The sequence below is a fragment of the Suncus etruscus genome, chromosome 4, assembly GCF_024139225.1.
Source record: "Suncus etruscus isolate mSunEtr1 chromosome 4, mSunEtr1.pri.cur, whole genome shotgun sequence".
NCBI lineage: Eukaryota > Metazoa > Chordata > Mammalia > Eulipotyphla > Soricidae > Suncus > Suncus etruscus.
Window position 1 is genome coordinate 27639147 of NC_064851.1, and position 22881 is coordinate 27662027.

At 36.0% G+C, this 22881-nt stretch overlaps 1 protein-coding gene and 1 non-coding gene across 2 annotated transcripts in view; one reads left to right on the forward strand and one right to left on the reverse strand.

The window, feature by feature from the left end:
• Window positions 1-22667, reverse strand: part of ERICH3 (glutamate rich 3) — a 100110-nt gene extending 77443 nt beyond the window's left edge. The window contains exons 1-6 of the mRNA XM_049772541.1: window positions 22627-22667; window positions 17367-17460; window positions 14579-14704; window positions 10157-10228; window positions 8085-8210; window positions 1562-1705 (exon numbers count right to left, since the gene is read on the reverse strand). Of these exons, the coding sequence (XP_049628498.1) occupies window positions 1562-1705; window positions 8085-8210; window positions 10157-10228; window positions 14579-14704; window positions 17367-17460; window positions 22627-22667 (603 nt within the window). The remainder of the gene's footprint in view (window positions 1-1561; window positions 1706-8084; window positions 8211-10156; window positions 10229-14578; window positions 14705-17366; window positions 17461-22626) is intronic.
• On the forward strand, window positions 17681-17787 carry LOC126008295 (U6 spliceosomal RNA). Its single transcript, XR_007495633.1, has one exon. It is a non-coding gene; the product is annotated as a U6 spliceosomal RNA (small nuclear RNA).
• Window positions 22668-22881: the final 214 nt, after the last annotated feature.

Here is a 22881-nt window from a genome sequence, read left to right on the forward strand (position 1 = left end):
TAGCAGCAATGGGAAATCTCTGGGCCATCAAAGTAGAGAGAATAAGAAAAGCCAGTGTAATTGATTTTTTTGCATGGCATTTCTGTTCAATGCTAGAAATCTTTCCTGGTCAAAGTGCTACCACTTTTTAGTAATGTTTTTTGCTTTCTGATACATTTTTAAATTGGCCAAAATAAATCTTGGAAAAAGTATTCACATGCTCAAAATAATATTAAAATATTAATATTTATTTACATTTATATATTCACTGGGAGCATTATTATTGGTTAAATTAACTTCTTTGTATCAGTTTTAGATAAAGATGTTCATTTAATTTCATTTGTCTTGTAATTTTAACAAATTGAACTATATTAACTCATATGAATTAAATGAGAACTCTTCTAATAACAGGTTAATTCTTAAACAAGCAAATATTTCTTTCTATTATAAAGAGGGCATTGGTTGTGGAAATGTTGCACTTGTGAAGGGGGTGTTCATTTTTATAACTAAAACCCAACTACAAACATGTTTGTAATCATGGTGCTTAAATAAGGATAGTAATTTAAAAAAGAAATATAATGATCATTGCTAATTACTGAAGGTACAAGTTACCTTCTGCATTCAAGTAACTTTTTTATTGTTTTTGGCCAATCCCTGTAGCACTCAGGGGTTATGGTTTATGTCTCTGAACTCAAAAATCACTCCTGGTTGACTCGGGAACCATATGGGAAGCAGGGGGTTGAACCTGGGTCACACATGTGCAAGGCAAACACCCTACCAGCTGTGCTATCTCTCTGGCCCTTCCTTAAAAAACTCTTATTTAAAGATTATCATACCTCCTTTCTGTGCCCTATTAATTTTTGTTTGCTTTTTTGGGGAGGCACACCCGGTGATGCTCAGGAGTTACTCATGGCTATGCGCTCAAATATCACTCCTGGCTTGGGGGAACATATAGGAAGCTAGGGATCGAAAAGAGGTCTGTCTTGGATCAGCCACATGCCAGGTATGTGCCCTACTGCTGCGCTACCACTTGGCCCCTCTGTGCTCTATTAAAATGAAAAATTTCCTGAGATGAAATCTTGAAAAGAAAGCAGAGTTAAGCTCCAAGGTGATTATTTCAGCAGTTTAAAAGACGGACATTCTTTTCCTTCGATGTCCAACTTTTACAGAGTCTAACTTAAAGCAATTTCATACACTAATGGTAAAGTAAGTCGGCATGCAAATGCAAACCTATTCTAGGAAATTTTCATTTTCTAGGTTTCATGCATCTAAAACTTGGAAGCAGTCAACACTAGTTATATTTTGATAGAAGTCATATCTGACTATAAAAAGTTTTCCATTTTGTTTACATAGAATTTTTCAAATTAGTGACAGCTCACTTGATATTAGTACAAATCTATCCTTTACCCTATTTGTCCAACAATATAGAAATTATAATAATATTGGAAGCAATTCAAGTATATTAAACTTAAAGAGAAGCATATAAAATTTCTCAGTAAAGAGATTGAGTAAACTAAATCTTAAAAACTGTATCTATATTCTAATTTAAAAGAAAAATAGTTTTTATAGAAATAACATTTACCCCGATGGAAAGTGGAGCTTCATTTTCCAGCACTGAGGTTTTTGATTTGGATCCTGCAATTCCTACTGCAGGATTACTGGGAAGAGGCTGTAATCGAATTGGAGGCTGTATATTTTCCGGGGCAGTATATGGTCGAGGAGCTGCCTAAATTATTAAGAAAAAAAAACACAATTCAACATAAATTAGTATCTTGACATGTTTCCAGAATCAATTAATAACCAACAAATTGCCTAGAGTAATTAATGGTACCTTTTTTTTTACTGAACTTCAATTATGTCTTTCCATTATACAAACCCTTATGGCCCAAAGTATTTGTTAAAACATATGGTGTTGAAGTCCTCTACATAACTAAATGTCACAATTATAGAGTATTTTCAACAAAAGAGATGTTCTCTATTCCAATATTGTATTCATATTGTAAGTTCATTGGCTTTACCTAATTAATGCTATGCATAGTGTGGTTTTGCTCAATTAAATGTTAACTTGAATAATGTTTCTATTTTAGAGATCCAGAAGGATATTATTAGAATGGGCTCATTTATATTTAAATGTTATAACATAAACTCTCCTATGAGTTTTTTTAAGTGTTTAGCTTGGTGCTGAAATTGAAGCAGACAATATAATCCCAAAAAAGCAAAGGCAGTTGTTGAATAACACATTACCTTTTATTCAAGTCCTCTTTAAAAATGAAGTAAACAAATGTTAAAAGAGTAAATGGCAACTTTCAAAAAAGACTGTGTAAAAACTGATATGTTTTGGGTGGCCAGAGTAATAATACCAGGGGCAGGACACTTGCCCTGCATGAGGCTAACCAGGTTTTGAGACCTGTTACCTTATAGGGTCCCCAAACCTCACTAGGAACAATCCCTGAATGCAGAGCCAGGAGTTAGCCTTTAGTACCATAAAGGTATGCTCCCAAAATTTTGACATGTTTGTACCTAGATATTTTCTACTTGCCTCTCTAAATTTATCTTCTCCGACCTGCATTAATCCATAGGAATCATTATTTTACAAGCTATACCAAATACTCTGAGAATGCTGGTCACATTATTTATTGGCCAATCTAAGGCAGGAAACAGAACAGAGAGAGAAGGAAATTAGGCTTTTTGTTCTCCTTAAACTTTCTATCCTGGTTGTTATAAGCCGTTGGGGTGTTCTGCCAACCTTTATTATCTTTATCAAGAAGTCCTTTTCTAGCTCACAGGTACTACCTGCTGGTTTTATATATAATCCATTCTTCCTACCTTAGGCCTAGATGGAATGGTTTCCTACTGAGCTGACCTTAACACACTTAACATCTCTAGATGGTATTCCTTAACCCTCCCTGCATTCTTTGTAAACAGTTTCTTATTAAACCCTTCTTAATTGCCCTATTTGTGTGAGCCATCTGCTTCCTTCAAAAACCCTGACTAATACATTTTCTTATCAAATATATGCTTCAAAGAATACCGAAACTGTCAGTATGAAACCTTACAAATGCATTTTGAGGTACTGACAAAACACTTCAAATTTAGATTACCAAAGGTAATTGTGTATGTTTGGGGAGGGGGTTGGGGAATGGGTCTGGGATAAATTATTAACCCAGTTGTTTCTTCTACAATAGTAAAATCTTGTTTATAGAAAAAAATATGCATATCTGGGCAAGAGAATATATAACGTATGGTTTTGTAATGAACCATAAAAAGGTTTATTTTACTCTAAAGAATGCGAAATAGTAACCTCTGGAAAGTGACATAAAAGTAATAAAAAGATCCTATAGTCAGAAATTGGTTTTAGTGTCATATTGACAAGCATATCATAGGAAGTAAAATCTCTGATTTGTGCTGTTAACAGTTATTGGATTCTAACTATCAGCTCTATAGAGATAAAAAAGTAATTTTTAGCATTGAAAGGTTACACAAGAAAACTAGCAGCAAATGAAACAAACAAATATAGCCACAAAAAAAAAAAAACCAATAATAACAAAATCCTGGGTCAGAGAGATAGCACAGAGGTAGGACCCAGGACGGATTTTGATTTTAGGGTTTGATTCTCATCATCCCATATGATCCCCGAACCAGGAGTGATTTCTGAGCATAGAGCCAGGAGTAACCCCTGAGCGCAACTGGGTGTGGCCCAAAAACATCAAAATAAGAAAAAAATAAATCCAAGTTGTGAGCTAGTCAGATTCAGGATTCAGATAATATTCTATTCTGATAATCTGTTTTGGGGCCAGTGAGTTAGCATGGAGGTAGGGTGTTTTTGCCTTGGATGCAGGAGGACAGTGATTGGAATCCTGGCATCCCATATGTTCCCTTGAGCCTGCCAGGAGTGATGGCTGAGCATAGAGCCAGGAGTAACCCCTGAGTGCTGCTGGATGTGACCCAAAAACAAAACAAAACAAAAACAAAAACAACCTGTTTTACAATCTTTATCAGCTGGATTCTTAGCAGGTACTATTCTATTTCACAGCCCCCAAAAAAAGATTCTAGTTCTCAACATTTCTTTTAGTTCTGAATGGTTTCATGGCACAGTTTGGATCTATAAACTGTGATCAGAAGTGACATATGAAACCTGCAGCTCATGCCCTCAGAAAGAAGTGTACCTTCACTTTCTTGACTTCCCTTCCCATTGGCTGGAATCTCCACATGGTGGCACACCATCTTAGTTTATGTGGCTGAAGGCACATATTATTTAACAAAGCAATGACAAAAAGAAATCTGAGCTTTTGATGACATCATAGAGAAGAAGGGGCAAGCTAGTTAAGACCGGGGTAAGTATGCTGGTATTAGGAGTAACTAAGTAATTTTTATATGGGTTTTCTGCACACAAACCTGTATCATAATTATTACAAAATATGAAATGTATTAATAAGATATAAGCCTATATGAGCCAAAAGGTGAAAGCTTTAAAAACTCATAAAATTCAAATTCTAATTATGAGAACAGAAAATCAAGACCCTACAAAAGATTTCATTTTTTTTTCCACACAAAAGATTTATTTTGATTTTTGTAATATAAATAACCCTTAAGGCAATCCTAGATAAATAATTTCACTGACCATAAACTAGAAATTGTGTTTATTCAAGAAAGCAGAACTCCATAAATAAGAACCTGATCTGTTGGGTTTGCATGTCCTAAATTTTACTCCCTCACATTTGCATATAGATCATTAGATGAATATAGAGTCAAATGTTTAAAACATTTGTTTCTAAAAACAAATAAATGCTCTCCATTCCGCTATGAACTGAGTCCAAAACTGCTGAAATTCATATTGAAAGCTACCATAGGAAGCAGGGAAATGGAACAGGTTAGAAATGAAAGCTTTGCTAACAGGGAACCCAGGTTCATAGCAGTGTAGAATGCACTGAATACCACAAGGCTTGAGCATCAACACATTCTCAGAACTTAGCACTGAATTGTCTGGTCCAATTGATTGGGCATTGCAGAGAGAGGCCCCAAGGCTCTCTGAAGTGCCTACTGCTTGGTGGGTTCAAAAAAATTAAAAATAAAAAGGGGGATTGGAGAAATCTTCTAAAGACAAAACATTCATATTGCATGCAGTAAGCCAGAGTTTTATAATGGGTAGCACATAGTTTCTGAGCATTGCTCGTTGTGTCCCCAAAACATAATAAATAAATACAAATTTACACACTACCCTAAATTTACTATATGCTTAATTTTTCAAGATATGTTTATTATAAAAAATCATGAGAGATACATAATTTCAAATTTTTACTAGAATATAAATTGAAATCAAGCAGCTGGTGATTGTTCTTAGCCAAGCACTTCTAGTTCTTAGTAAAAGGTCTGTTGGGTGATTTTTTTCCCAAGCAGAATATTTTTGGGGAGAGCCACACCTGACAGTGCTCAGGGGTTCCTTCTGACTTTGAGTTCAGAAATTATTCCTGGCAGGCTTTGGGGATCACTTGGTGTGCCGAGGATAGAACCCAGGTTGCCTATGAGTAAGGCAAACACCTTACCCATGTGCTATCACTCTAGCCCCATGTGCAGAATTTTTTGAATGACTCACCACAGCTTTAATAAGACAGTGCAGCAAACTAGTTATATGCTCTCTTGAAAGTTGAGATACCATTAGTAATCAAATGCAGTAAATATTCACTTGATGATATCCTTATTTACTCAAGAAAATTATATAAAGAAAAAAATCAATGTCAATATCCCCAAAAATTATTTATTTCATCTCATCGTCACTTGAGGGTCAGGAGTCAAATTGAAAATATATGCATAAGCACCATAGGAAATGACCGAATCAAAAATTGTGGCTTCCCAGATATAAAAGCTTGTGAAATGCTGGTGTCAGTGTTTCCTGTAATTTTAAAATTACTTTCTCATTCCTGCCACATTAAGATCTCCTGGTTGTATCATAAACTACTTATTGAGGGTGTTCAGCTGGAAAATTGAAAAGAAAGCCTTTCAAGGGTTTTTCCTCCCTGAAAACAGGTGGGGAGTTTGAAAACCAGGACTTGATTGTTTCCTTTGTTTCACTCAGGTGAAGCTTTTGAGAATCTAGTAAATTTGTCCTCCCATAAAAGAGTTATTTGAGTGCATATGCATTTAAATGAGTCCAGGAAATATGGTAACAGCTAAGCGAAGAACATTGCTTTTCTTAACTTGAACTGTTCATTGGGAAGTGTCGGAACAGATTTACCTTCTGAAAAATGCCAAAGCTAAACAATATGTATGATGAACCCACTTCAAGAAGCTGCAAAAGCACCACGATTTCTCTATAAATATTGTGCAATCTAGAAAAATTCCTGTTCTTGCTAACAGGAAATATATTAAGTTTCACAGAGCAAAAATAAAGATGTAATCAAGCAATCCATTTACAGTTTAAACCATCAACCTCCAGAAAATATCATACAAATCTTTTATTGTATATATATTGTTGCAATCTACTTCACTTTCCTTTAAGCAAATGCCATGTCTAGATTATAAATGAATCAAACTGACATGAGATGTCAGTAAGCAATTTATTTAAATGTATTTATTTTTTTCATTTAAAGTATGTGGACATATTTTGATTTTTAATACCACAAAAATAAGGATCTGTCCAAAATAGTATATTGTACAAATGAATTGTGCACAATAAATATTACATATAAAATGAGAGAACAGAAATAATGAAATTCAGAGATAAGAAATGTGGAACATTTATGGAACAAGTGATTCCATTTTGCTGCATTATAGATATTAAACGACTATCATGGGCAAATATATGGAGAGCTAAATCAAGCTCATATAGCTCATTAAGTGTCATATACAATTTTCCACAGGTAACACAGATCCTGTGACAGTACTAGGGTATGTACTAGGTAATGTCCACTTTAAAAAAACTAGAAATAAGGGGTTTAAATAAATGTAAAGTTCATGTCTAGTGTATAAGATGCCCTTGGTTCAATGGGAAAGAAGGAAGGAAAGAAGGAAGGAGGGAGGGAAGGAAGGAAGGAAGGAAGGAAGGAAGGAAGGAAGGAAGGAAGGAAGGAAGGAAGGAAGGAAGGAAGGAAGGAAGGAAGGAGGGAGGGAGGGAGGGAGGGAGGGAGGGAGGGAGGGAGGGAAGGAAGGGAGGGAGGGAGGGAGGAAGGGAGGGAGGGAGGGAGGGAGGAAGGAAGGAAGGAAGGAAGGAAGGAAGGAAGGAAGGAAGGAAGGAAGGAAGGAAGGAAGGAAAAGAGGGAGGGACAGAGGAAAGAAGGAAGGAAGAAATAAAGGAAGGAGGGAAGAAGGGAGGGAAGGAGGGAGGAAGGGAGGGAGGAAGGAAGGAAGGAAGGAAGGAAGGAAGGAAGGAAGAAAGGGAGGGAGGGAGGGAGGGAGAAAGGAAGGAAGGGAGAAAGGAAGGAGGGAGGGAGGGAGGGAGGAAAGAAGGGAGGGAGAAAGGGAGGAAGGAATAAAAGGAGGAAAGGAGGAAAGGAGGGAGGGAGGGAGGAAAGGAGGGAGGAAGGAAGGAGGAAGGGAGGAAGGGAGGGAGGAAGGGAGGGAGGGAGGAAGGAAGGAAGGAAGGAAGGGAGGGAGGGAGGGAGGAGGGAAGGGGGAGGAAGGAAGGAAGAAAGGAAGGAAGGAAGGAAGGAAGGAAGGAAGGAAGGAAGGAAGGAAGGAAGGAAGGAAGGAAGGAAGGAAGGAAGGAAGGAAGGAAGGAAGGAAGGAAGGAAGGAAGGAAGGAAGGAAGGAAGGGGAAGGAAGGGAGGAAAGAAAGAAAAAGAAAGAAAGGGAATGAAAGAACACAAAAGGAAAGAGAAAGGGAAGAAAGATAAGAGAAGAAAGAAAAAGAAGGAAGAAAAAGGAATTCACTAAAGCATTTCACTAAAATATAATAAGTAACAAGTAAAATGATTTGACAGGAATGATCTTGATTGGACATGGGACTTTGCAAAAATGATAGAGTTTTAGAAATATATGCCTGTTTACATTGAGTTAACAGGACTATAAAGACTATACAGGCATGCACTAGAGAGCATCCTATCTGTGAGTAATAAGACATGAATTAATTAAATGGAATAGTGCACAAAAGACTCTATAATATGACTCACCAGTGTTAATGGACTAGAATGTCCTTCAGTAAGAACACTCTGGCCACGTTTTGTCTTTGGGCCAATTGGGGGATGAGGAGATAGTACTGGTATGTTATCGTCCATAGACCATCCTGTGTGCTCTCCCTAGAATAAGAAAGAATAAGGAACTGATGGATAATTACCAATATCAGCTAGTGCTTGTAGGTAAGATACAATAGGATGAAAGAAATCTTTTTATGTTCATGAAACATATGCTTTGCATATACTTTTTCAGCAATATTTGCTTCCTTAGCACTTCAAGATGCAACTCTGGTAATTCCCTGGGCCCTCAGGTCCAAATACTGAACTGGAAAGCCTGTACAATGTAGCTGAGTATCACCAGTAGTAGTCTCAAGGCTCCCATTCTTTTGTTTGTTTGTTTGTTTGTTTGTTTTGGATCACTCCGAGCATTACTTAGGGGTTACTTCTAGCTCTGCACTCAGAAATTACTCCTGACAGGCTCGGAGGACCATATGGGGTGCCAGAGATTGAACCCAAACTGGGGTAGGCCGCATGCAAGAAAATGTCCTACCTACTGTGCTATCACTCCAGCCCCAAAGTCCCTACATTTAAGCACCCCCAAAATAAATTATTTTTCATTTCTTTCGAGAATGTTCCTTTCTTCTTATTATGGCAGTAAGGAAAAGTTTCCATGGCTATTTGTATCATACTGTCATACTTCAAAAGTTGAATGAAACAGTGAAAGAAAGACTTCATTCAAATAAATATAACAACTCAAAGAGCTATAAAGACATGATCTTCATTTTGGTAATGACATTTATTAAACTGTTTTGACCTGGTCACAACAAAAAGTAGAATATACCTTACTACTTTGATCAGTAAAGACTACAGGGAGTACAATTATATACCTGAGAATATTGAAATAATGTCCTAAATAAGTTTCACACTGCATAAAGGGAATTTCTAACACATTTATTGCATCTATAAAAGGAGAAACATTATGATTAAAAATCATCGAAGGAGGAACAAGAATGTCTTTTGGGAATCTGCTAGTGCTGTAATATGTCCCCATAATGTAGTCACTATGTCTAACCATCTAGGTGAGAGTGAAAAAAGCACAACATGTTTATTTACTGTTTCAGGCAGTTCTAGTCATTCTTCTCTATCAACATTTCAGAAAATACATACAAACTTATCTTTGAATAGATAATATTGGCCAACTTGAGTTCACCACAAATTTGCAGTCACTCATTTTTCTTATCTTAAAAATCTGTTATAATATCTTTTATTTAATATTTATGTAGAAAGAATATGTTTGACCATCACAAAAATACCAGATATTAGCCTATTTAGGAAGAGAGGGAAAATTACTGCCTTCTGTGGCAAGTTAATTCCATAGAAGCTTTACCAATATTTATCAAGTTGTGAAATGTCTTAGGGCCTATATTTAAATACTATACAGATAAATTATGGTGTAAGTTTGAATGGCTCAAAAAATTGAGTAAAACCACCAATGCGCTGCAACCTTTCATTCACTCCTAAATGAATGTTTCATTTCTTGACTTAAATTTATATAGCTCATGAATTCACTGCAAAGAATACCTATCAAATATGAAAATAGAAAACCAGAAATTTTAAATGCCTTCACAAAAATATCTATATTTTATTTACTAAGATAGTTGATTCCATATATTATTCCAGTACCATGTTCACATGAAAATGTATCATTAGATACAGACATACATTCTTCAAATGACTTCTTCTCATTGAGAACATATCTATATTTACCTATGGGAAACAAATTCATTGGGCTCTGTCACAAATGAATCAAGATAAAAGCAAAATTTCAAGCTTGGTCTTCTCAAGTTTTCTTGGAAAGATTTTTGCTTTATCAAATTTTATTTCACACAGGCAGTTATTTGAACATTATCTTCTCCAGTGACAGTAGCTAAGATCTAAACTTGGTTGAACTATCATTTGACCTCAGATCTGAGCAACACAAAAGCAAATTGCTGAAGTAAATTTAATCATAGCACCATTGTTTTTGAAACTCAAATAGCATTATACAATTAAACATTATAGAGCCTTACCTTAAATCTCTGGATTCTCTCCTTCCTTGCTAAATTCTCCAGTTTCTTTTTTATTTCAAGTTGGTGGTAACGCTAAATGTATAGTGAAAAATGGAGAAGAAAATTATATCAATGATAGCAAAGCATTTTTAGAGGAAAATAATCTTACCAACTATCTATATTCTCAATTACCCTTCTTGTCATTGAGATGGAGAATAATCACCTGCTCAAATGTGCAAGTGGGAATATAAATTGATACAACCCTTTGGAATTCCAATTCTTAACATATATTAGGCAGTTAAAAGTGTTCAAATCCTATAACCAATAAATATCACTTTAAACCTAGAGGGAAATGAATAATAATAAAAACATGAATAATAATAAAAACATTTATTCACAAATGATGTTCTCTGAAATGCTTTTATTTTCTTTCAAAGTAAAAATCAAATGCAGTTATCAGCCTTAGAGAGAACGATTAAACTTTTCACATGTTTATAAGTAGTAGAATAGAATTGAATAAAAAAAATAAGACACATTTTTTTTGTCTGGGGGCTATACCCTGCAATGCTCAGGGCTTACTCCTGACTCTATAATCAGGGTTCGCACATGGTGATGCTCAGAGAACGATATGGGATGTTGAGGATAAAACTCAAGTCAGCCATGTGCAAGGTAAATGCCCTATCTATTATTAATCCAACCCCAAGACCCACATTTTTAATAGGAAAAAAAAACACATGCAACACCAATTAAAAATAGGATAAAAAGAATTGCTTAGAAGTGCACTTTAATTTATCACATTCATACCATACACCTGTCCATGTGTTAGGAAAATGTTTCACATGCATCGTCTCTTCTCAAATGACTAATTCCTAAGCACATTTATTTGCAAAGAAACGGAGGTAGTGTGTCATGAGCTTGCTCCAGGTCATACATAGAGTCATTAGTAGAGTTATAATGGGAAATTTTGCCCACCTGGAAACGTCCTGTCTGTTATGCACAAAAAAACCTGCTCTTCTCATAAATAGCATCGTTTTATTAAAATATAAATACAAATAGAAGAGATACTAAAGGAAATATTAACAGCAGTTATATCTGAGAGGAGAGATTATATGTGGTTATTTTCCTTTTTAATGCCTTTTCTGTAATTTCCAATATTTCAGTAATATATTAATTATATAATGTAAAAATAAACCTCATACATATATAATCTACTTATAATTGGATTTGAAATCATTCCTGCCCATTTAAGAGCATTTTATAAGTACTTCTTTCTGGTTTTGTTCACCCCCTGCAGCCTTTGGGACCCTGCAGATTTGATCATTTCCAACCTAAGTATTATCAATCCTTTTATGGACGCTCCTCTTTTCTCCTTCCCTCTTTTTGGTTCCCTCACCCACTTATTTCTAACTTAACACAGTCCTTCACTCACACTGCCTTTTCTCTACACCATTGCACTATGACCAGTGTCTTTGTCATCTCATGTCTTTTGTTTGTTTGTTTTTGGTCACACCCGGTGGCGCTCAGGTGTTATTCCTGATTCTCTGCTCAGAAATCGCTCTTTGCAAGCTAGAGGGACTATATGGGATTCCGGGAATCAAACCACCGTCCGTCGTGTATTGGCCATGTGCAAGGCAAACGCCCAACCACTTTACTATCTCTCCAGCCCCTGCCATCTCATTCTGCAACATCTTTCACCCCCTTCTGCCCCGACTCATCTGATATAACAACTATTTATCTTATCAAAAACTCCTGCCTTCTAGAACATCCCACTACCAGGAATCCCTAATCATTTGAGGGTTCTTTTTAAGTCCACGGTGTGTTACTGATCTGGGCTACTGCAATAGCACAGCAGGTAAGGAAGTTTGTCTTGCACGCAGCTGTTCTGGGTTGGTTTGCTCCCCAGTATCCCATATGGTCCTATGAGCCTGTCAGGACTGATTTCTGAGCGCAGAGCCATGAGAAGGCCCTGAGCACTGCTGGATGTGGCACAGAAACAAAACAAACAAAAAACAGAATGTGTCAACCACCAAATTAAAAGCCGCACCCTTGCTGTGAATTACAACTCCAATCCTTTTATTCAGTAGTGATTGGTCTTTTCTCTCTTTTCCACAGCTCTGTGGACATATCCCCAGCTTTTTCATGATTGCTGTTAGCTTTCACCCTTTGGCAACAGGTTCCTTATTGACCTCCCACCTCCAATCTTTCCCAGCTCATTAATACATCTTTTATACTTTTTTTATCTCTTTCTAAAGTAGTTCTCATTTATATCACTTACCTGCTGAAAATAATTTCATCTCATCATCTACACAGTAATACTTAGTTGGGAATGTAAGGCCCTTCAAAAATCAAGCCCTAACTTCTTAGATACTGTCACTTCCTACCACTCCTTTCAGTCTGGCCTCAGTGAATTTTCCATTCCATACACAAAGCTCTGTCACACTTACTGTCTTATGCTCTAGAATACCTCTCTCATGTTTTCATGTGAAATATCAGGTATTAAGGTATAGTTCAAATAGCAAGACCTCTTTTAGACTTCCTCTCTCACAGACAAGTCATGATTCCCTTATTTTCTGAGCTTAGTCTGGGTCTTTCTTCTAGCATCTGGTCATTTTTGACAGCATTTTTTTTCTTCAATTACAACTCAAAGTTACATCATAAAATTTCATACTGATACACAGTAAATCTAAAATCAATGTTTGTTGTGCAAATGGAGAAACTTAATACAAGAGCATTAATAAATTTTATCAGTATAAACTAAATATGGTACAAAATGACAAGGTAGACGAATATTTATTTTATGTTGACATATATTATGTGTATATATTATCTAATTATACTGTTCAATATATTAACATTAGTGTTTATCTATGATATACAAAACTTAAAGAATTCACAAAAACTTAGATAATAGTATATTTCTCAACTATAATGAATTATGATGTTTGAGAAGCCAAAATTCAAGGATCGAGGCTAGTACATAACTTGATATCAATAGATTAGGTTTAAAACTGATAAAAGATTAATTTTATAAAGCAAAATTTTTAAACAGCAGCTGTTGAGTTTCTACTGTTTTTATAACCCTCACCTCCAACTAATGTTTTTATAAACAAGTGATTTGTGGGTCATAATTGCTTTTATGCAGACATGCTTATATAAGGCATGAAATGAATTCCTAAATTAAAATTTTATATAGATACAATGTAAACACAATAATAACTCAATATAAGGTAGCATGTTGCAAATCAGCCCTTGATGGGGCTGACTGATGGAGGGATGGAGGATGAGGTCTTTCTTCTCCAGCTCGGAGCACGCATCTGCCACCCCGTTCAGCCGACGGTTCTGAGGTGAATGCGGCGGGTATAAAGCTAACAGGCAGTCAGGCTTCAGAAGATATCAGCTTTATTAGGTGGACATGGCTGAAGCCAAAAGCCCCAGAATCATCCCTTGAAAAAAGCCCCTGCCTTCCACAGACCCTTGCTTATATACATCAGAATCAAGTACCACACTAGGATGGAAGCAGAATCAGGTACACCCTAGGGTGGGAGCAGAATGCCAGGTCACACCCTGGGGTAGGGCACAATCACCGACCAGGGTAGGATCAGTAACATAATAATCCTATGAAAATGTTTACATACACAACAGTAGCATAACTATAATATTAGTACTAATAAATATTTTCAGCAGAAGTACATTTAGTATTGGCCTATTGATGATTGTACAGTTATTCATAAATGTTTACTGCACACAGGTCAATGGTTTTATGAGCCAAGTTTCCTGATTTATTACGGTATAGTAAAGCCAAGAAGTGACATACTTTTTCACAAAGATTAAAATGGTGTTGATGCTTGAAACTACAAGTTCTATGAAGCAAGGCTGAAATAATTTATCAAGTTAGTGAGATATTCCACTAAAAATGCCATGTCAAATTAAAAAAAGTTGTTGATGCTTTGGTTGTAAATCTGTGCTGACCAATTTGACCTAGAGTAGGAGGGACAGCAGATGTTTCAATGCCTATTCCTTGAAACTTAGCATACGGCTGAGTTTCAGTGCCTTAAAAGAATAACAGATCTGAAATAATTCATGGCAGAAGAATTACTGATATTTAAACAGATGTCACTTTATTTTTTTAGCAAATGGAAATTGAGGTACAGATGGTGAGGGCTGGTATGTTTTAGAGTGGCCATTATGGATTAAAAAATCTACATTTGTTAAATTAAATATCACAAAATATATAAGATGTCCATATTTTCCCTTAACTGAAAATAAAAAAAAAGCTTACTTTCATCTCTTGGATTTTTGTCATCTAAAGAGCCATAAAGAATTTCTCAAGTCACCTTGTTCTCTTCCTTTTTGATTAAATACAGGAGGAATGCCTGCTTCTAGGTATAGATGAGTTGTTATCATGTTAAAATAGAAATTATAAATAAAAATAATTATTCATACCTCCATATCAAGAACCTTATGGAAAATTGCCTGAGCCAAGCACTCCCGGACATATTTCTGGTGATCCCGCTTCATGATATTTAGTTTATATTCTTTTTCAGAAAGTATTCTTCCACTTCTTGTGATCTATCATAAATAAATAAATAAGGCTTAGATGCAAACATAATCAGGATATGTATTGTTAGGAACCAAAAATGGAGAAACACAGAGGAATAAGAGGAAAATGACAATGTACTCTAAGCCCAAAGAAATATAGTATTATGGTTGATAAATTTCCCCTTTTATAGAAATTTTTAAAGTAGAAAAAAGCAAACCAGTCTCACACACCTATTTTATGTGGAAACACATGCAGATGGAACATGATTTTTAAAACAAGGTCTTCATTAGAGGAACATTTTCCTTTGAATAAACCCAGGTGTTCTCTTCATTTCTTTATTCCCTTTTTTACTTCCTTTCTCTCTTTTTTTTTACACACACTAGAGACAAAGACCCTACCTTGAAACAATAAATAGGAGTGGTGGTCAAAGGACTGATGTTCTCACAGGATGTATTATGAAGGGCAATGCATAGAAGCTACAGAGATTCACATCAGTTTGATTTTTAAAAATGATTGGTTTCATTATTTTGCTTTTTACTGCTTTTTCTTCTGCTCTCCAGCCCAGAATGTAATTTAATTTGTTGTGATTCAGAATCCTTAAGATAATGCATTACAGCAGATAGAAGGTAGTCTAAACAAGGTTTCAAGTGCCATCATTGCAAAATGCCAGAAGTAGTAGTTTTAGAATTTTATTCATATATTTTTTCCTTTTCATCTCTTTCTTTATGCATATTTGTCCTATTTTCTCAATCTTCTATAAACAGGATGATAATTCTTCCCAAATTGTTCATTTTCCTTTCCACTTTTTAAACCTTACTCACCTTTTTCATGTCTCATATTTAAATCCACTTATTACTTAATTGTAGTCTTCCTTTTAAAACACTGGAATTTTTGTTTTGATTTGTTTTGGTTTGGTTTTGGGGTTTTTGAATTTTGGGTCATACCCATCGGTACTCAGAAATCGCTCCTAGTGGGCATAAGTGGTGGGGGGGGGGCAGGGGAGGTTGGGAGCCATATAGGATACCGGGATTCAAACCACCGTCCTTCCTGGATTGGCTGTGTGCAAGGCAAACGCCCTATCGCTGTGCTATCTCTCTGGCCCCTTCTAAACACTGCTGAAACAAATTAGAGTTGTTGAGCTCAGCTTGAATTGTACATCAAGTGAGAGGCTGTTGATAATTATTTTATAAATACATCTTTCCAAATGGAGAAAAGAAATATGGTTATAGAAAGTGTTTTTGAAAATGAATAACTCAGTTATAATCCTGAATATGTAATTCATGGGATGTCATGTTGTATAAATACAATCAGGACGAAATGATAAGAACATTTTGCACTCTCTTGGAAATTAATGTGTGTCATTGTTACCTCTCTAGAAATAATTATGATCTCCCCAACTAGACTGAAAACTCCTATAATGAAGAACTTCTTAAAATTGATCCTGTGATAGAATCATCCAGGACACACATTCAAAGACAGATCAGTATGTACCACCTCAGAGCTTTTGTCTCAAAAGACCTGGTCTGGAGCTCTGGAAACTTACTTTTCTAGATGAAGCTGAATCCTGTTGATCTAGAGATGATAGTTGAACAAGTGCTCTAGAGACAGCCTTGTATATTTTTTATTTAAGTTGCCATGTAATTTATTGAAAATTAATGTTCAATAAGTGCTTGCTAATGTTATGATAAATACGTAGGAAAATTTCCCTTGAACATATGAAGTTCATAGATTATTATTCAAAGAAGTACTGTTAATGATTACGGCAATAATCACAAAGAAAAAATAAACAATTTATCCCATATCTCTAATTGCCACATCAGTCCAGAGCATTGGATATCATTATCTTAATTTTACAACTCGGGAAGCTGGAGCTGTTCAAGATGCTGTCTTATAAATGCCAGAGCTAAATTTCAGCCAGGCCTGCCTGATAACAAAGCCCCAGGAGACAAAAAAAGCAAGCTCCTGGAGATCTACTCAGTCAGAGTTAGAAGCACATAAACAACAATTAGAAACATCATGTATAGCCTTTCAACACCATGGCAACAATAGTTACGAAAACCCACTGTGTTTTAAGAAAGTAAACATCTGAAATCACTTGTCACGCTTTCTGTAACCACTCCGTATTCTTTCTATATAAAACTGGTATTTTAAAACTATTTTCGCATTACATGTACTTTCAGGAGTAGAAATTTTGTGGAAATGACAGTTCTGGAGCTAAAAAAAGAAGAAAATGTATCAATTAGACATCCCAGGAAATGAAAGAATCCTTTGAAATACAAGACATTTAATATGTTCATATCCTCTACTTTTTAAAAAATAATTAAAAACAATATATTTTTCTGAGTACACTCAAGGTTTTTCTATCTTTAATCCCTATTAATTCCTAGGCCCTCCAAATAAAGGTGTTGACTAAATCAATGAATACACTAATGAATGAAATGTGCTATTGGACACTCACAGAGATTTTCTTTAATAATTTATAAGTTGCCTTAGTAGTTATTGTTCTCTCCTTTCCTCTTCCCTTCCTCTTTTGAAACATAGCCTCAAAGAAAGAAATCAGAACTTTCAAAAGAACTCATATTTACTAAAATAAAAAATGTCACAAATTAGCTCAACGTGGAAACCAGAAAGGCAGAAAATTGTTGGACTTAATGAAATAAGAGAGTAGGTAGAAAGAAAGTAAAATCTTACCAATCCAGATCTTAAGAGATGCCGCCTTATCCTCGTATTGTTAAAATATCCAACCAGGTGTTTATCGGTAAGACTATTGTATGTTGCAAGTAACCTGAAACATAAAAAATAAAACTATTAAGTGTTGTTTCATAACCAAGGCAATTCTTAACTTTCCATGTGCATAATCATTCACTCACTCAGCCAGCTGGTCTGTGTGTGTGCGTGCGTGCGTGCGTGCGTGCGTGCGTGTGTGTGTGTGTGTGTGTGTGTGTGTGTGAAAAGCAAGCAAAGATTTACTATTTCCTATGTTTTATGATAAGAACTGAGAAAAAGTGCTCGCTTCGGCAGCACATATACTAAAATTGGAACGATACAGAGATGATTAGCATGGCCCCTGTGCAAGGATGACACGCAAATTCGTGAAGCGTTCCATATTTTTTTTTAAAAAATAAAGAACTGTGAAAAAGTTATGATGTTGTTTGGGGGGATCAGGTATAAGTAATTAGACTGTGAGTAAGTGGGGAAAAAAACAGTAGAAATATGCAAAAACCATGAGCACAAAGGGACCACCAAAGCTTGTCAGTGAAGGAAGTCTGATAGAAAGGCAGGAGATGCTTCAGAGAACTCTTCTCCCTACACTCTAGTAACTCAAAGTTATCTTCACTCTTGCACCATATTCCTTTATATCTTTAGGGTACAACTCAAAGTCTATTCCGTCTAAGCCTGGTCCTAAACTCTTTTTTGTTTGCTTGTATGTTTGTATTGTTTTGAATATAAATTATCCTATATAAATACCATGTGTTACATAGCTGCTCATAATATATTTTATAGGTAAATAGTAATAAAAATTTATTTTTATAAAAAGGAAGAAAAGAAGAAAAAGAGTAAAGGCAACAAGAAAATTTGCGAAAATTTTGGTATATCCCGATGGAGTCATTGAGTTATTGTCAGAAGGTTTATTAAACACTTGTTTCTAGTTGATATTTCTGTTACTTTCTTTTGTTTCTGAATATTAAATGGCTTTGATTCCACATTTTTGTTTAAATTGGTGTTTTGACTAGATGACATTATTGAAAATTTTGGATTTGTCATGTGGCTGCAGTTTCAGCCAAGCGCGTCAGGAATTCCAAGCTCTGTGGTGGGTACTGCAGCTTTGGTGGTATGTGGTTTTGGCTGCCAGGCATTCTGGAAGTACGAGAACGTGTGGGGGATTATACCTGGACTCATTGCCAAAAAGCCTGGTGACATCAGCCCAAATACGAACACACCTAGAGTTTTGGTCAGTTTACAACTCTGCCAAGATCTGAGGCTGAATGGTAGAGCTGTACCATTGGTGAAGCATTGATTGTGAGAAGTGGGTGAAACTGGTATGGCTTCGGCAGAACATAGACTTGACCCACCTCTTCTCAGTGGAATTCCCAGCTTTCAGCTGCACATTCAGTGTACCCATAATTTTTTATAGCTTCGTTTACATCTCTTTCAAGAATAGAGTGAGCCCTGGGACCGGGACAGTAGTGCAGTGATTATGTAGTTTCCCTTGCATGCAGCCAGCCTGCGGTCAAACCCAGGAATCCTATCCAGGCCCCTGAGCACTGTTAGGAGTGATTCCTGAGTGCATAGCCAGAAGTAACCCCTGAGAATGAAATAGGAGTGACCCAAAAACAAAATTTAAAAAATAAATACAAGAGGGGCCAGAGTGATAGAACAGCTGGGATGGCATTTGCCTTGTACACAGCCAACCCAGATTTGATCCCTGTAATCACATATGGTACCCTGAGCCTGCAAAAAGTAATTTCTAAGTGTAGAGACAGGGGTAACATTGAGCGCTGCCAGATGTGGCCCCAAAACAAAACAACAACAAAAGAATAGATTTTTTTGAGTTGGCCTTATGCAGACATGATGATTGCATTCATGGGGTGTAATTTTGGTTTCCAGACTTTCTGGAAGTCTAAGAAGACAAGGTAGGTTGCCCACACTCAACCCTCCCAAAATTCTAGTGAGGTCAGATTAAATAACAGCACCTCTAAAAAGATCTCTGTTTGAGTGATGGAGTTGTGCCATTAGCAAAGCAGCAATTTTGAGAAGTAAGTGTAGCTGGTATGGCTTTTGGGTCTTAGCCTGCCTCTCCTCCCTAGCTTTAAACTCTTAAGAGGATAATGAGATAGTATGCTTTTGTTTTTGTTTGGTTTTGAACCACACCTGCAGCACTCAGAGATTATTTCTTGCTCTGTGCTCAGAAATTACTCCTGGCAGACTCGAAGGACCATATGGAATGCCAGGAATATAACTATACATGGAGCCATGTGCAAAGCACACACCCAACCCACTGTTTTAGTGCTCTTAACCCAAACCATATCTTTCTCAACCACAAAGCTCATGTTTTGTGCTCATTGCGTCAGAAGGAGAAATTTAATATATGTCCTTGAGAGACACATCTCATAGGCATGCAGAAGGAGGATGTGTACTGGATGGAAAGAGGAACTCAACAGAAGAAACTGAACTGAAGTTTGTGCCAAGATGAGCCTTAGTGCTAACCCTTCACTGAGTTTTTCCTCAATCATAATACTAAATATAAGACTTCAGAATAAAGACAACATAATAATAAGAAATAAACAAAACATGGAATACTTCTGAGAAGCATGTTTTGTCCTTTACAGCTATGTGCCCAAATTTCTCTAGCTTTTTGACCCTCTATTCTGACCTTATATTCTATCCCCCTCTACATCTTCCCTGTTTGCCACCTCTCTCTCTCTGCCCTTTAAAAACATTCCCTGGCTTTTGTTCAGGGAGACAGCCATTCTATGCTGTTCAGCATTACCTCTACCTTGTGCTCAAGCAGAAGCATCAATAAATAAATGCAGCCTGAATCTCAACTTGGCCTCATGTCAATTTCTATTTATGCTTGAGCCAAAAAACCATGAAGTCTATAACAATAATATCTGTGATGCCCAAACTTCTCTTCCCCTGGAACATTCCCTGATACAACCTGGCTATGTGGTGTTATATTCTACTACTTCCCTGAAACTGAGAGTTACATTTCACACCATATAGCATTATTATTTTTTAGCACCCTCTGTTATATTTGAAGAATAGAATCTGTGTTATTCTCAGTGTCCCTCTTGATTTTATTTATTGTGTTCCTAAAATAAAATGTGTTTAATAAATGAAGATAGTTTTTATAGGATTTATTTTAGTGGCATAGAGTTATAAGACAAATTTAAGCTAGTTTAGAAATGTTAACTTACTCATATATATTCAAACAATTTCATTAATTCTACAAATAGCATTCACCCTCCAGTTTTATAGATTTTCTCTGATTTTTAGGGGATTTTACGTTAAAGCAGTAAATTTGGATGCTTGACTACATGCTGTAACTAAGCAAATTGTTAATTCTATACAAATTTGATGGTAAATTTTAAACTATACTTTAGAATTCTTGTCTCACAAAATCAAAAATATGTTATGTACACATGTATGCAAATTCCATATTTATACAGATAAACAAGTGAAAAGAATGAAGAATAACATAAACTGGGAGCAAAAACATACAAGCCCAAGTAAAGGATACCTTGAGAAAAAATGTATAAGTTGTTCAGTGTGATGTGTTCCTGTGGTGTTTCATTTACAGGTGAAAGATTAAAAATGAAATAAGCACAGTCAGAGGTCGAAGTGATAGCACAGCAGTAGGGCATTTGCCTTGTATGTGGCTGACCGGGATAGACCCAGGTCCTATTCCTGGCATCCCATATGGTCTCCCTAGCCTTCCAGGAGCATTTTCTGAGCAGAGGGTCAGGAGTAACCCTGAGCATTGTCAGGTGTGTCCCCCTTAAATAAAAAACATGATCAGAAAAATATGTAAATGGTCGATATGGTTTTGGTTCCCAGCATGCAAAATGGCCCTAGAGCAATACTAGGTATGATTCCTGTGTGCAGAACCAGAAGAAACTCCTTACCAGAGCACCACCAGGTGTGGCCCCTACTTCCCAAAAAAGAAATAAAACAGATGAATCATCAAAATAAAACAAAACAAATTCTTAGATGATTAGAAAAAAATTTTGGTTAGAAGTGGGGTAGTTAAAAGGGATCAAATGAACAGTGATAGATAGAAACTAGATGTTTGTTAGCAGACATAATATAGTATATACAGACTTCAAAATATACTGCAGTATAAATAAAATCTCAATAATGTTATTAATCAAAGACACTTGAACAAAATATATTGAATATATATACATATCCTATATTACTTGCAACAAAGATTACAGTTTGTATTTTTTTATGAGGAGCTAATCCTTTATTTATTCTGAGACCACTGTGGAAGCAGAGCAGGAACTCAAAACTCGTATAATAGAATCAAGCAAATGTCATTAGCAACTATTTTATTTAGCTGTTTACACAAACTTAATTACATGAAAGTGCTTTTGGTGACCTTTTCTTCTCTTTCTTTTCTTTTCACTGCCCATCACAGGAAAGTTCCATGCTGTCAAATAGTAAGGAGAGTTTAATTTTGTCCACAACAAGAGATTGATAATCAGCCACAAAACCTAGAAGCTAAGGTGCCACATGAGGATTTGCAGACATACGGACAACTGTGGAGTTTATGTAAAAAGATAATGGGAGGGCTTCAGCACTGCACACACAAAACCAAACTTGGATAATACTTTGAAACCATCTTTAAAATGAACTGTCTTGGTGTCCTATAGTTCATCAAAAGTTTCCTGTCTCCAAAAGGTCAACATTGTATCCCTTACCCTTTCTAAATCTCAAAATATTTTTTCAGCAACTCATTTCAGAAAGGTGAGCAGGTGTCTCTCAGTCATAACAATCATGATTCCACAGTTCAGAGATTTTTAAGATAAATCATTAAACCGATATAATATATACTCTTTGGCCTTTTTTTTTATATAGATTCGAAGTAAAAAAAAAAAAGTTCCCTGAAATCAATGGTTTGGGAATAGTTGTGAGTTATAAAACTGTGATTAAAAACAGAAGGTCAAAAAAGTTGAGATAACGTTGACCTCAGCTTTCCCCCCAAACAAAAATATTACCCTCTTTTCATTCAAACTAAAACTTTTTTCATACTTGCTCCAAATTCAATGCTCACGCAGCTTTGGTACCATCTCATCTTAATTCTGTGCTCCCAAGCTCCTAAATAAATATTGTACATGATGTCTTTCCAGCCTTATTTAAAGGTCAAACAGGTTCACTTGAGCTGAAACCTTCATCCACATCAGTTTTCTCACCTTTTCAATATTTGGGAATGATTGAGAGCCCCTACCTGACTGCCATGCGTAAAGCAATTCTTCCCACAATTACCATCATGTGCCAGACTTTGGCAGAGTCTGCCTAGCATAATTATTTTATTCAGGCAATGTCTAAATTTCTTTTTAACTAAAAGAACTATAAAGGAATTGTTTGATAAGAGAATTTTCCCTACAGTAAATTATACTCACATAATGTACAACAGTTGTTTAAGACTGAATGCTAGTTTCTTATGTCCCAGAGTCTTATGGTGAAATGCCGACCTCCAATA